The 16,065-nt window shown below is 44.6% G+C and overlaps 1 protein-coding gene across 1 annotated transcript in view; it reads left to right on the forward strand.

Moving 5' to 3' along the window:
• The first annotated feature begins 244 nt into the window (after window positions 1–244).
• SLC1A1 (solute carrier family 1 member 1) overlaps window positions 245–16,065 on the forward strand; it is a 40,319-nt gene continuing 24,498 nt past the window's right edge. Inside the window, exons 1-2 of the mRNA XM_083482294.1 lie at window positions 245–937; window positions 13,155–13,295. Coding sequence (XP_083338420.1) covers window positions 841–937; window positions 13,155–13,295 — 238 coding nt within the window. The 5' untranslated portion in view covers window positions 245–840. The remainder of the gene's footprint in view (window positions 938–13,154; window positions 13,296–16,065) is intronic.

The following is a 16,065-nucleotide window of genomic DNA, read 5'->3' on the forward strand; positions in this document are numbered from 1 at the left end:
GCTTAGCGCAGAGCAGCAGCCGCGCCTTTCCGCGCCCCACGCGGGTCGTCCGAGCGCCTCATGAAAGGGCGCCGAAGCCTCCACAACCCACCCCACCCCCGAGCGCCCGGCTCTTGACCCACAGCCCTGTGGGCAGGAGGGCCTGCTTGGCCCCGCGCCCCTGTACCCGGCCGCCCTTTCATGGAGCATTTTTGTGGGTGTTGCTCGGGCACCCCGGGGAGCGCAGGAAGCTGGCACCTGTGGACACGAGGAGGAAGCGCAAGCGCCGCTCGCTGGGGGAGGGCGCCCCAAGGTGCCCCCTCCCCCCCCCAGGGCCGTGTGGTTATGCAAAGTGACTCAGAGAGAGAGAAAGAGAGAGTGCGCCGTGCGCGCAGCGTCTTGTGCCAAGTGTTTTGGATGCGCCTGACAGAGACAGAGCGCGCCCTGCTCTCCAGCCACACACGCGCAGAGGCACCGCCACCCCCACACCTCTCCACCTCCTCCTCCTTCTCTCCGCCTGGCTATCTTGGAGCCGCAGAGCCAGGCAGACTCCGCCAGTAGCAGCACCAGCACCAGCGGCGGCGAGAGGAGGAGGAGGAGGAGACGCGAGAGACCCCGCAGCGTGACGAAGGCGCACGGTCCCCGTCCTCTCTCTATCCATACGCGCGCGTGCGTTCCAGCGAAACCAGCAGCCGACCGAACGCGAGCGAGCGAGAGCCGTTCTGCCGTTGAGGGAAAGACCCGCCGGCTCCTCTCTCTGCCTCCGTCTCTTGCGCGCGTGTCTCTAGTCTCTCGGCGCGGCGCGCATCCCTCCGGCCTCCATCTCCTTCCCGTGCGTCTTTTCTCCCACCACGAGCCACCATGGCGCAGGAGCTCGCCCGGAAAAGGGGCTTCAACTGCAGGCGCTTCCTGAAGAACAACTGGCTCCTCCTGGCCACCATCCTCGCCGTGGTGCTGGGTGAGTGTTGGCGGGCAAGGGAAGAAGAGGGGGAAGGAAGGAGGGAGGGAGACAGGCAGGCAGGCTGGCGAAGGAAGCTGGAGTGTCGCGGGGGCGCGTGGAAACCTCTTTCATCATTCGGGGGGGAAAGGCAGCCCTTCCCTTTGGAGGGAATCCTTGGCGGCTGCTCTGGGTCAAGTCTGCCTCCTTCCAGCCGTGTGCAGTAGTCTTCCTTAAGGTGGGGTTGTGAGCAGAAAAAAAGAAAATTACAAGAAATAGTTCCACTTGCTTAACATTGAAGATGTATATGTGAATACACACAGAGAGACGTGTATATATAGGAACAAAGAAGATTAGATAGATAGATAGATAGATAGATAGATAGATAGATAGATAGATAGATAATAGATAGATAGATAGATAGATAGATAGGGGCGAAACAAGGCATTATTTCACCCAGCTCGGCACCCCCTCCATGCGCATTTGCGTACACATAGGTTGGGAGCATCAATGGTTTCCCTCTGGAGGCTTCACACAGGGCAAACAAAATCTGGCTACCCCCTCCCCCCAATAGCTACGGCTCTACACACACACACACACACAGAGAGAGAGAGAGAGAGAGAGAGAGAGAGAGAGAGAGAGAGACATGCTAAACAAATGTTCAGCCACCATGGGAGAAATGTAGCGTTGTATTATGAGCATCCTAGAAAGGTAACCCAGCTGGGATTGGTTCCGGGACTTATAAAGGACCCCTGCTATCATTTGGGCAGGATTGCAGTCTATCTCTTCTAAGCTCTTTGCCAAACCCCCAGCTGAGCTTAATAATACCTAGTACACACACACACACACCCCTCGAATATAAATGATGATGGTGGATAGGTGTTTTCCTCCAGGAGAGCCCTTTCCAAAAGAATGAATATCTCCCTGGAAACAGATGCAGATTTGTTCTTTGTGGGGTGGATGGAGGTTTCCTCCGCCCTGTTGCAATAAAGGAAAGAGCTGGCAGTGAGCAAATCTTTGCCACTGTGATGAAATGGTACTAATGTTTAGGTGCTGATCTGGCATTCGTTGAGCTTCTATAGAATGCTGATAAAATTAAAACACCGTGGCTCCTGAGTCGAAATACGTTTACTCAGGTGTAGGTCCCACTAAGTTCAACCAGACTTGGCAAGTATTTTAAGAAAAGAGGAAACCTTAAGGAGAGCTGATTGCCCAGGTCTAGCCCCACTGCAGATCATTAAATCGTTCTTCATCTCAGCAATCATTGACTTGCCCTATACTAGTACCTGGCCCCGCATGATCCTAGTAATCTTGGAAAGGAGGCTCATTTCAGAAATGCTTGCTTCCAAGTAAAGCTTATTAGGATCATAACTGAAGTAAGGGAAAGATGACCATTCTGTGAATGCCGCATAGGAGCTGTGTAACCTGATTTACATTATATTTACTTGCAAATAAACCCTGCTGAGTTCAAAGGAACTTGCTACTTGTCAAGTAGGTTTAGGATTGCAGGAGAGCCTAACCACGTGTACTCAGATGTAGGTGGCTATTTATTTATTTATTTATTTATTTATTTATTTATTTATTTATTTATTTGATAAAAGTTATATACTGCTTGGTTGTAGAAAAAAAAAACCTCAAAGCAATGTTAAATGGAACTCACTCCCAAATAAATGCAAAAAGCACTGCAGCCTCAGTTTCCCTTCCTTCCAGGAAGAATGATCCCCATTCTCTTTCTTAAATCTCCCAAGACACCTCTAGTATGTGAAGTTATTTCTGTGTATTTTTTAAAAAATAGAAACAGACAAGTATTTTTGTATACAGTGGTACCTCAGGTTACATATGCTTCAGGTTACACACTCCACTAAGCCAGAAATAGTGCTTCAGGTTAAGAACTTTGCTTCAGGATGAGAACAGGAATTGTGCTCCGCCGGCGCGGCAGCAGCAGGAGGCCCCATTAGCTAAAGTGGTGCTTCAGGTTAAGAACAGTTTCAGGTTAAGTACGGACCTCCGGAACGAATTAAGTACTTAACCTGAGGTACCACTGTATAAGCTGTACACTCTCACTCCAGCACGAATTGCCTCGCTGTCAAAAAATATAAAGTACCCTTGGTGATTGTTTCCAGCCAGGATTTGTTAAATAATTCATTTCAATAATCTCATTTACTTGACTGCATTCAGTTATTGGTATTACTCTGGCTGTTAGAAGTGTAAATCACGCTTATCCAACCAACATCATTCTCATGCAATATTAATATTTGTTAAATGCCATCCGTTCAGTGTATTTCATAACGATGTGGGCAAATTAATACTAGAGACAAACATGCCTCTTCCCTCTCCATTTCTCTCAATACTGGTTTCCCATAACCTGAATTATAGCCCTCAGGATTCCACAAGTAAGTCATGGTGCCATAAAAAGACAAACAGCAGTGCGATTTTTCTTGAAGAAATTAAATCAAAATTCAAAAATTAATTCAAAATTCCTTTTGAAGTCAGTTTGTTTACTTTAGTGTTACAATTATATCCCACATTTGTTGCTGTTTAGTCATGTCCGACTTTTCGTGACCCCATGGACCAGAGCACGCCAGGCACTCCTGTCTTCCACTGCCTCCCACAGTTTGGTCAAACTCATGCTGGTAGCTTCGGGAACACTGTCCAGCCATCTCGTCCTCTGTCATCCCCTTCTCCTTGTGCCCTCCATCTTTCTCAACATCAGGATCTTTTCCAGGGAATCTTCTCTTCTCATGAAGTGGCCAAAGTCTTGGAGCCTCAGCTTCAAGTTCTGCCCTTCCAGTGAGCACCCAGGGCTGATTTCCTTAAGAATAGATAGGTTTGATCTTCTTGCAGTCCATGGGACTCTCAAGAGTCTCCTCCAGCACCATAATTCAAAAGCATCCATTCTTCAGCGATCAGCCTTCTTTATGGTCCAGCTCTCACTTCCATATCCCACATTTATGTCCTCCAAATAGATCAGTGGGTTACATTTCATCCTCACAGCAACTGTGTGTCATAAGTTAGGCTGAGAGAGGGCAACTGGCCCAAGGTCATTCAGGGAGATTCGTGGCTGACTGAGGATTTGAACCCTGGTCTCCTACGTCCTAGTCTGATTGGGGATTTAGGGTGCAACCTCAACCCAAGATCCACCAGTGAGTTAGGCTGCAGAAGATCTCTGGCTCAGTCAGCTGAGGCTGCAGTGGTTTATGTCCCCAACCCTAGCTTAGCTGGAGATGCACTGGTGCAAAATGCTCATCTTGGCTCAGACGGTGCTCAGCCAGCCGACCCAAAGCTGACTGGATCAAGGCTGGTGTTAAGTCTCTAGGAAAGCATGTTGGGGACAGGCAGGGAAGAGACTTCATAGGGACCCTAACTCTGTTCATCTCAATCATGTGGCCTAGCAGCCCAGCAGAACTTATGCTAGCAAAAAAAGCGGTGCTGTAAGTCACACTCTTAATTTACGGCTTGTTTAAGGCTATTACAGTGGTACCTCGGGTTAAGTACTTAATTCATTCCGGAGGTCCATTCTTAACCTGAAACTGTTCTTAACCTGAGGTACCACTTTAGCTAATGGAGCCTCCTGCTGCCACCGCACTGCCGGAGCATGATTTCTGTTCTCATCCTGAAGCAAAGTTTTTAACCCGAGGTACTATTTCTGGGTTAGCGGAGTCTGTAATCTGAAGCGTATGTAATCTGAAGCGTATGTAACCCGAGGTACCACTGTATTTTAAGGCTTCCCTCAAAACGGGGTTGGGCTCTCTCAGTTGGCAGTAGCCTTGCTCCCGAATGGGGTTTGGATCTGGCTTACCTTAAAGGTAAAGGGACCCCTGACCATTAGGTCCAGTCGTGGCCGACTCTGGGGTTGCGGCGCTCATCTCGCTTTATTGGCCGAGGGAGCCGGCGTACAGCTTCCGGGTCATGTGGCCAGCATGACTAAGCCGCTTCTGGCGAACCAGAGCAGCACACGGAAACGCCGTTTACCTTCCCGCCGGAGTGGTACCTATTTATCTACTTGCACTTTGACGTGCTTTTGAACTGCTAGGTTGGCAGGAGCAGGGACCAAGCAACGGGAGCTCACCCCATCGTGGGGATTCGAACTGCTGACCTTCTGATCAGCAAGTCCTAGGCTCTGTGGTTTAACCCACAGCGCCACCCACGTCCCTCCTGGCTTACCTTAGGCTGACTTAAATTAAGACAGGGTCATTAAGCTGATTTTCCATAGTTAGAATTGCTCCTTTAACCATCAGAAATAGCAAAAGAGAAGCCCTACAGTTCAGCGTACACTTTCTTAGAAATATGGAACTACTTTTGAATGTGTCTAGGCTCTAGTTTCGTGTATTCTCAGAACTGATCTAGAAGGGCAAAGGATCATGCATCTGGACGGTGTATACATATTTAAAAAGTAAAGGTAAAGGACCCCTGACAGTTAAGTCCAGTCATGAACAACTCTGGGGTTGCGTCGCTCATCTCACTTTATTGGCCGAGGGAGCCGGCGTACAGCTTCCGGGTCATGTGGCCAGCATGACTAAGCCGCTTCTGGCGAAACCAGAGCAGTGCACGGAAACACCGTTTACCTTCCCGCCGGAGCGATACCTATTTATCTACTTGCACTTTGACGTGCTTTCGAACTGCTACATTGGCAGGAGCAGGGAGAGAGCAACGGGAGCTCACCCCGTCGCGGGGATTCAAACCGTTGACCTTCTGATTGGCAAGCCCTAGGCTCTGTGGTTTACACCAAATGTGTTGAATATATACTATATGGTAATTTATGGACCTAATATGTATCTAAAGCCATTTGCACATAACAAAATACGTATTTTCTCAAAGTAATTGTTGAACTGAAATACAATTAAGAAGAAGTGATATTTTAGGGAGCAGGCTAGCAGGCAGGGCCCATTATTTACATCACAGGAGCCTACACAACACAAACCACTGTTGCTGTATGTAGGTTTTATTTTATTTGTTTTTTATCTTATGTTTTGGAAATGTACATCCAGGGGTTTTTTTCCTTTATTTTTTTGGGGGGGCCCCAAAAGAGTAGGGCCCTAAACTATAGCTTGTTTAGCTTATATGTAAATCCAGCACTGACTTTAGGGCACCTGTTGTGGGGAGAATTCAACTGGACTTAACTGTCCAGGGGTCCTTTACTCTTTTTGGGGGGGGGAGAGGAGTGTCTCTGGAGTAATTTTTATATCATTTGACAAAGCAAGTCATCCATTGGACTCTGCATATGTGGCTCAGGATCTGAGCACGAGGGGTTTGAATACATCCTTTGTAAATTCTTGTTCATTTTACTTTGAACAACTCATCCCTGTGCCATAGGACATACTCCTTCAGAATCTTATCAGGTGACCTTGGAGGTTGCCGTTCGTTGTGTGTGGGGGTACACCTTGGGATGTTGGAATGAGTTTCATAATTATTTAGATCTTGGCTACAGTTCAGTTACTTTTCTGAGTTTTGTACATTCATGATTTGATCCAGAAGGCAAATTCACACATGCAATGCTCATATTTTGATCTCCCCCACTGCTTTCCTGCAGGGAGGAATTTAGAGATTTTAATCCTTCTCCACTGACCATGATTTAAAATAATACATACAAATAGAATCTACTGGCAAATTTGTTGTTTCTTCACTGTTTGTTTGCAAGTTACTTTGTTTCTAAAGCAGCTATATATTTCACATGGAAGTCATTTTAGTTTTATGTTTTCCTAAAGAAATCTACTTTAGATAAGTAATGGTTGTGAAAAGATAACATTATTAAAAAAAAAAACATGTTGGTAAATTTTCCAGAAACTCATAGCATCAAATTTTAATGTATATAAACATTTTTATGTCCATACATTTGAAATCTAATAGATCTTTTGAAGGAAGCACGAAGATCTATTAGAATTGAAATGTATGGACATCATAAAATTGTCTCAATTTAGCAAAGAATTGGGCAATTAAAGGCCAAAATTGTGGGTACGGGTTAATGAAGAATAGCCTGGGTATGAAAATAGCTTTTCCATATAGCATTATATTAAGATCAATATGTACTGCTATACTTCAGTACTTCGGAACATTGTTAAGGATAACTGCTATGCTTAGTGTATTTTTGGTATTTGGGATGATAAAGCGTGTCATACTTCAAAGAAACCAGTTAAATTGCTTTTTTGGTACAAGGACATGCCCTTGTGTGCAATTTAATATTTTTTTTTGGGTGGGGCGAAATATATGACAACAACATTTCAATTAGAAACCTTTTCATAGCTGAAAGTGTAATCACACTTTTTTCAAGGTAAATTACAAAATACAATTCCATCCTTCCTTAGTTCAATCAAATGCTGTTTGATGTTTGGGGACTTCATTTGCTTGAGGATCTTAAAAATAATTAAATTATTAAGTAAAAAAGAAAAATATGTTTCTGTGGAACCTTTCAAAACTTTTGCAACCAAGCTTTGAGTAAGCAGTAGTGCAATAGCTGAACTGTATACAACTAATATACATAATCTACTGCAGGCTTCCTCAACCTCGGCCCTCCAGATGTTTTTGGCCTACAACTCCCATGATCCCCAGCTAGCAGGACCAGTGGTTAGGGATGATGGGAACTGTAGTCTCAAAACATCTGGAGGGCCGAGGTTGAGGAAGCCTGATCTACTGTGAACTGTATAACTATGATTCAGCTTCTTCTTTGTCTTGAGAGAATGTTTCCCCGTTAAGAGTCAGGGCAAAGCTTTTGTCTACAATGAATGCATCAAGCTAGCAGTGTTGGTCAGTGGAATGCAAGAAAGGAAGTAAACATCTACTCTGGGAAATCCAAACTTCCATTAATCTTGACTCAGCCCTCCAGATGGTTTGGACTACAATTCCCATCACCCTGACCACTGGTCCTATTAGCTAGGGATGATGGGAGTTGTAGTCCCAAACATCTGCAGGGCCGAGTTTGCCTATGCCTGGTCTTGGCATTAAGTACGGCGCTAATGTGAAAATTTCACATTGGTTGAAACTAAGAAATTGCAGCTCCATTGCAAATTCTATTTCCTTGTGAACCCTCTCTTTGCAGACTGAGCAATTGCATTATATGTTCATGACCTGGTGCAGATGTTGTAAGAACTACTACAGTTATCAGTGGTAGAGTCATAAGTAGAGGTAGGGAAGGAATTCAATTCAGTTTGCATTTAAAGTGAAACCTACCTAACTTGCATTTAGGTTGGCAGTTCGAATCTCCACGACGGGGTGAGCTCCCGTTGTTCAGTCCCAGCTCCTGCCAACCTAGCAGTTCAAAAGCACATCAAAGTGCAAGTAGATAAATAGGTACCGCTCCAGCAGGAAGGTAAACGGCATTTCAGTGCACTGCTCTGGTTCACCAGAAGCAGCGTAGTCATGCTGGCAACATGACCCAGAAGCTGTCTGCGGACAAACGCCAGCTCCCTCGGCAAGTAAAGTGAGATGAGCGCCGCAACCCCAGAGTCATCCACGACTGGACTTAACTGCCAGGGGTCCCTTTACCTTTAAGCTACTGAAGGTAATGGGACCCTTTATATGTCCAGCCATCCTTTGTCTACAGCAAATTGTCACTGTTTTTTTTGTGTTGAATATATGCTATATGGTAATTTATGGGCCTAATGTATCTAAAGCCATTTGCACATAACAAAATGTGTATTTTATCAAAGTAATTGTTGTAAAGTCCGTGCAGAATGCAAAGTTCATACAGAATGTAGGCACCCTATCTATAGAAATGAGCAAACCGGTGATATTTTAGGGAGCGGGCTAGCAGGTGGGGCCCATTGCTTACATCATAGGAGCCTACACAACACAAAACACTATTGCTGTATGTAGGTTTTATTTTGTTTGTTTTTTATCTTATATTTTGGAAATGTACATCCAGGTTTTTTTCCTTTAAGTTTTTGGGGCCCCCAAGAGAGTGGAGCCCTAAGTTATCACTTGTTTAGCTTATACATAAATCTGGCACTGCCCTTACACATTTGTGGAAGCATGTATAAACCTTTCAACAGGCATTATCCAGTGAGTTTCTATATCATTCGAGCAACCACACTCCACAGAGTATTCTGAATAGCAACAACCCTACAGTGGTACTTGGAAGATGCAACATCCCTGAAACTCCAGTGCTTCTTTGCAAGATGTCTTGACAGCTGTGCATTTGTTTTGCTATAAACTTCTAATATAGAAAAAGCCCCCCCCCCCCAATGGCTGTAATGGCATTTGAAAACAGATCAGTCAATACTCGTGCAAGTGCAGGATTTATTTATTTTTTTGAAAAGAATCTGGTATAGAAAGGTTTTAGATTTAACAAAACAAATTCCCATCCGGAATTGTGAGGATTTAATTCACAAACAAACTGAGCTCTAATTTTATTTGTACTTCTGTCGGTAATATATATTCATTACTCGCCAAGGGCAGTAATTTGCCAGAACAGGAAGCCCAGATGAGCTCCCTCCATACATTTATAAATCTGATGGTCGCCATAAGATCCATTATGACAGAGAAAACACAGCACTGGGAAGCCGCCTCAAGAATCACAGGCACATGGTGTCAGTGTGCTGAAAAACAGAGATGACTGGGGTGTAAAGCACAGAAGGACTGCTTTGCTTTAGAGACAAATTTACAGATACAGGGACAGAAATCATGGGATTCCATAGTAAAGTCCTAATAATTTCATATGCTGTGCAATGCCCAGAACATTTTAAATGGTTGGTGATATTAATAGTGCGTAATATCATCAACCATTACCATCAACCATCAAAAGAGAGTCAGTTTTGACCATAGTATGCTGCAGGTAGTAATAATAATAATAATAATAATAATAATAATAATAATAATAATAATAATAATAATTTCTTTTTAAAAATTGAATAATAAAACGAAGGGGGGAAATCCCTCCAATGTAAGTTTAATTCACTAGCCTTCCAAACTACCACAAGTAGCCAGGAAATTCCAAAGCAGCAATAAATCTTGCCACAACTCCCAGCAATTAGCACTCGCTGAACTCAGAGCTATGTACCTCATCAATCAATGAGACAGTCCTCCGATAAGCACACGGCCATCTCTACATCTCTGGGCCCATAACCATTGTTGGAACACATGGGGGGGCATCGGACAGCACCCTCACTGAGACAGACTTCTCCGGACATCTTCCTCTGGAGCGCAACCCGGGACGCTCATAACTCTGCAGTCCTGGTGCGCAGCAGCAACACATATCCGAAGATATATGCACACTCAAACAGCAGAGTAAAGCTGGAAGCTCAGGCTATGAGGTGTGACGTCTAAGTAATTTATTAAGCAATATATACAGGACAAAGCAGGGATGCGGATGGCACTGTGGGTTAAACCACAGAGCCTAGGACTTGCCGATCAGAAGGTCGGCGGTTCGAATCCCCGTGACTGGGTGAGCTCCCATTGCTCGGTCCCTGCTCCTGCCACCCTAGCAGTTCAAAAGCACGTCGAAGTGCAAGTAGATAAATAGGTACCGCTCTGGTGGGAAGGTAAACAGCATTTCTCTGCGCTGCTCTGGTTCACCAAAAGTGGCTTAGTCATGCTCGCCACATGACCCAGAAGCTGTACGCCGGCTCCCTCGGCCAATGAAGCGAGATGAGCGCCGCAACCCCAGAGTCGGTCACAACTGGACCTAATGGTCAGGGGTCCCTTTACCTTTACAAGACAGGCAACCATGGTGTCCTCTCACATCTTCTCCAAGAGAGAGAGAAAAAGTACAAAAGTACAATCCAATGGAAGAGATAGAACTGGTTTCCATTTCCCTCACTTTCCAAGCACGGAATGTAAACACAGACATGTGATGTAATAATCACACGTCCAGCAACGGGAGAGAATGAAAATGCTGACAGTTATTGCGACTTCTGGGCTAACAGGATAGTTGTTTACTGGCAGCTGTATTCCCTGGGGTGGAGGAAGCTGCTTGGGCTCCTGGGGCGGCGCACCCAGGGGCTGGGCGAGCCTCCCATAGGGGCAGGGTACACCGCAGGGCCTCCGGAATCTGCCTGCCTCCTCCCACTCAGCTGCCCTACAGCTGGGAGGGAGGCAGCAGGCGGACCATTTGGGCAGCATGGAGCCTGCGCTGCCCAAGTTACCGCGTCACTCCCAGAAGAGACGTGTGGCTCGGGTGCGTTGCAGGCCCCGCAGTGAGTGCCGCCTGGCATTTTGTCACCCCCCTCAGTGGTGACACCCAGGGCGGCCCGCACCCACCCCTTCCTCCACCCCTGCCTGGGGTGTCTTCACTACAGATTTAAAGGAGCTTAAATATCCCCTCTCCAGTGTGGTGTAGTGGTTAAGAACGGTAGACTCGTAATCTGGTGAACTGGGTTCGCTTCCCTGCTCCTCCACATGCTGCTGCTGGGTGACCTTGGGCTAGTCACACTTCTCTGATGTCTCTCAGCCTCACTCACCGCACGGAGTGTTTGTTGTGGGGGAAGAAGGGAAAGGAGAATGTTAGCCACTTTGACTCCTTAGGGTAGTGATAAAGCGGGATATCAAATCCAAACTCCTCCTCCTCCTCCTCCTCCTCCTCCTCCTCCTCCTCCTCCTCTTCTTCTTCTTCTTCTTCTTCTTCTTCTTCTTCTTCTTCTTCTTCTTCTTCTTCTTCTTCTTCCAGCTACAGGAGAGCTTTGCATTTGCTGCACATCACATTCTCCATTTAAACAAAGCTTATACTCCCAAGAGATTAGGTCTATACTCCACAAAACCAAATATAATAAAAAGTTCTAAGAAGTTTACATAAAAACCATTAAAAAACAATGATTTTCAGTTTTTAAAAATCCTAAAGACTAGAACAAACTGTGTACCACAAATGAAACTGAGCAATGTAAATAATTTGGTTAAAAGTGTTTTCAACAAGATGGCATGTTTGAAAATACCATGCTATGCCATGTGTGAGATAATGTGCCTTAACTATGCTAAGAGCAGTAATCAGAAAACAAAATCCACTCTAGAATAATAAGAGAAACTCCTTGTGTGAAAGTTATTTTCACTCAACATATCATTAAGTGTTTTCAGTTATATTTTTGACATTGCTTTCCTTTCCCTGGACTGACTGCAAGTGCTTATAAAATAGGGTGACTCAACTTTAGGAATGAATTTGTACGTAGAAAACCTGGCTAACATATGGCCAGCTATTCCAAAAGGTTTATTATGAAACTACCATACAACATGTATTCATATACATTTGTTTCCTTTAGCTATATATACAAATACAATAATAATAATTTGAAATTTACTATGTGCAGACTTCTGAGTAAAGTATGATAGTCTGGGAATGTAAGGAGAGGGTTCAGTTTATTCCTGCTGTGATACTGAGCAAGATAAATCACACAGAATGTCACCGCATGCTAGACCTCTTCCTTAAACCACTGAGATGCTTTGTGTTCCTTCCTTTTCATCATGTAGCACAACGTACTTCATTAAAACAAAATAAATTTAGCATGTCAATGAGGAAAGAGCGCTGAAAGAAAGAATGTGTCTTTCTTTATCCAAGGCAGATGACAGATGGCTTCATCTGAAAGCTTCACGTTTGGGCTGAAACATTCTTGAGAAAATGTCTCTCCAGAACAAAAGCATAGAGAACTGAAGCCCAACTCATTTCCTTTTCTTTATATTTTTGTGTATTTTTTGTGTAAAACTTTATGTTGCATAGACACACGCAGAAAACATATTTGATGGCTTGGAACAATGGGGCAGCTTCAGAAGACGCTGGTGGTTTCAAACCATGTGATTGGTGCCTAGGTGTAACTTTTGAGCATGCTCCAAGGTGAGGCATTAGCCAGTGAGAACAACAACAGGAAGAATGCTTCCATCGTTGAGTTGCCTCACAGGTCCGTACACCTGAAGGAACCTTCTGCCATCTTTGAATAACATACAGTGGTACCTCGGGTTAAGTACTTAATTCGTTCCGGAGGTCCGTTCTTAACCCGAAACCGTTCTTAACCTGAGGTACCACTTTAGTTAATGGGGCCTCCTGCTGCCGTTGCGCCGCCACCACACGATTTCCGGTCTCATCCTGGGGCAAGGTTCTTAACCCGAGGTATTATTTCTGGGTTAGCGGAGTTAGTAACCCAAAGCATTTGTAACCCGAAGCGTTTATAACCCGAGGTACCACTGTACTTTTGAAGAACAAACATTTCCAGCACTGTCATAATTTGCTTTATGTTGATTAAAATTATATTCAAAACATGATTTCATTCCTCCCCCCCCCTCCCAAATACTAAATCTGGTTTTGTATTTCACTGTTACTTCTTAGGCATTGGATTGGGTGTCGCCGTTAGGGAATATGGAAATCTCTCCAATCTGGATAAATTTTACTTTGCCTTTCCTGGAGAAGTTCTGATGAGGATGCTCAAGCTAATCATATTGCCATTAATTATATCAAGTATGATAACAGGTAAGACCAAATATATATATATATTCTTATTTCTGTAAATAAAATCTGTTTGGTTAAAAAATAGCATTAAGCATTTAAAACTTTACTTCCACGATTTTCAAATGTTACACTGATGCTATTTTAAGAATATAATGTAATAATTATTTATTATTTATTATTTATCCCCCGCCCATCTGGCTGGGTTTCCCCAACCACCCTGGGTGGCTCCCAACAGAATACTAAAAACACAATAAAACATCAAACATTAAAAACTTCCCTAAACAGGGTTGCCTTCAGATGCCTTCTAAAAGTCAGATAGTTGTTTATCTCCTTGACATCTGATGGGAGGGCATTCCACAGGGCGGGTGCCACTACTGAGAAGGCCCTCTGCCTGGTTCCCTGTAATATCAAAGCATTTCCTTCACCTCCTATTTCTAGATTATTGTTCCTTAACAGGTTTTAGGAAGCTCAAACTTTGAAATTTACACAACTGTAGAGCAGGTTCTCAGCTCAGGGTTTCTCCTGCGGGCTCTTGTCTTTTGTCAGTTACATGCAGCTGCTTCATCAACTGCAACCAGTTCTCAGCAGGGATAGCCTAACCATGCTCTGATAACCTCCCAAATTGGATTGCCAGGGGTGAGAGGAGGAGTACCTAATCCCCTATCAATTTGCCCATCCTCTAAAATCATCTTATGAGATCCTCCTTCACGCAAACTCCTTGCCTAAGGTCGGGTGGTCAGAGAGAGGACCTTGTCAGACATGGCTCCCCGGTTATAAAATACCCTCCAAAGGAGACACACCTGGCCACCAGCGCTGTTATCTTGTATGTACCAAGCAAAACTCTGGTTTTGCTTCTGGAAGGAAGAGCTGGGAGTGTTGATCCTTCCAAGTGGAAAGCAGATGTCTTGTGCTGTTTCAGAGTAACAACAAACCTTTGAGAAGTGAATACATTTTAGAGCTCCGGGACGCAGGTGGCGCTGTGGGTTAAAACACAGAGCCTAGGACTTGCCAGTCAGAAGGTCGGCGGCTCAAATCCCCGCGACGGGGTGAGCTCCCGTTGCTCAGTCCCTGCTCCTGCCAACCTAGCAATTCGAAAGAACGTCAAAGTGCAAGTAGATAAATAGGTACCGCTCCGGCGGGAAGGTAAACGGCGTTTCTGTGCGCTGCTCTGGTTCGCCAGAAGCAGCTTAGTCAAGCTGGCCACATGACCCAAAAGCTGTACGCCGGCTCCCTCGGCCAATAAAGTGAGATGAACGCCACAACCCCAGAGTCAGCCACGAATAGACCTAACGGTCAGGGGTCCCTGTACCTTTAGTCAGAAGGCATAAATTGAAAGTAAATCGTTCAGGAAGCTTAAAGAGCCATCCTGTTAAGGCGCAAGACAGCATATCCTAAATGCTAGCGCCTTGTGATGACCAGCACCCCCCCCCCCCAAACTGTACCCTGCCATGTCCCCTTTTTGATCCTAATGACGCTGAAGTTCTGCATTAGAACTGTGGGAAGAGAAAATTGAGTACAGTCATACCTTGGTTTCAGAACAGCTTAGTTCTCAAACGTTTTGGCTCCCAAATGCTGCAAACCCGGAAGTGACAAAACCCGATTTGCGAAGCTGAATGTCCGACGTGGCTTCTGCTCTTCTGTTTGGCTGCAGGAGCTTCCTGCAGCCAATCAGAAGCCACGCTTTGGTTTTGGAAGTTGAATGGACTTCTGGAATGGATTCCATTCGATTTCCAAGGTATGACTGTACTGGATCTCACTCTCTGAAGCTAGAAGGGGATATCCAATATATCCTATGGGCCCAACACTCCTTCCCAGGGACCACTGGATTACATGCTCAGAAAGCAAAAACAAAAATACCGTATTTTTCGCTCTATAAGACGCACCAGACCACAAGACGCACCTAGTTTTTGGAGGAGGAAAACAAGAAAAAATATTCTGAATCTCAGAAGCCAGAACAGCAAGAGGAATCACTGCACAGTGAAAGCAGCAATCCCTCTTGCTGTTCTGGCTTCTGGGGTAGCTGTGCAGCCTGCATTCGCTCCATAAGACGCGCACACATTTCCCCTTACTTTTTAGGAGGGAAAAAGTGAGTCTTATAGAGCAAAAAATACGGTATATGCCATATTAATTATACATGACGTGAACATCCAAAAGTGTTTAAACTTTTTTTTTATGGAGGGGGTACCTAATAAAGGTGCACTTAACATGATTTAAATGTTTTATTCACAGAAATCCCAAGTTTTGCTTGATATTTTTTTTTTAAAAAAAATGGATACTTGTAAATATTTTAAAATATGACAACTCAGTAATGTACACTTCTGGTTTACTATTTAGGCTTCAGGTGGGGAAATTAAGAAGCTGGAAATTGCCGACATGTTAATTTTTGCTTACGTGAAGAGCTGTATACATGAATAAGTGTGCTTCTTACAGATAGTCATCTGATAAAGTTACTTACAAATTTGATGTTGGAACCAACTAATATTGTATCCATTTCCAGTTGTCCAGTCCAGCAACATCTGCAGGGCACCGTGCTAGATACCTCTACAAGAAAGTAGCTGTGGCTTTGCAGTGTGAGATATCTGAGTCGTCTTAGTAGGGATGTGTAAATAGGCAGAAGTTTGCATATTCTGAATTATTAAAAATCTTACAAGGAAAGGAAGAAAGTGTTCAGATCATTGGCGTGAAGTGCAAGGAAATGACAGTGATGAAGGGCATTGTTTGCCAAGCAGGACAAAGACTAGAGCTAAATGGAGTACTCACCTTTTCAAGCTAATTAGGACAGCTGAAAAGT

This window comes from Podarcis liolepis (genome assembly GCF_965112155.1).
Source record: "Podarcis liolepis genome assembly, chromosome: 17".
NCBI lineage: Eukaryota > Metazoa > Chordata > Lepidosauria > Squamata > Lacertidae > Podarcis > Podarcis liolepis.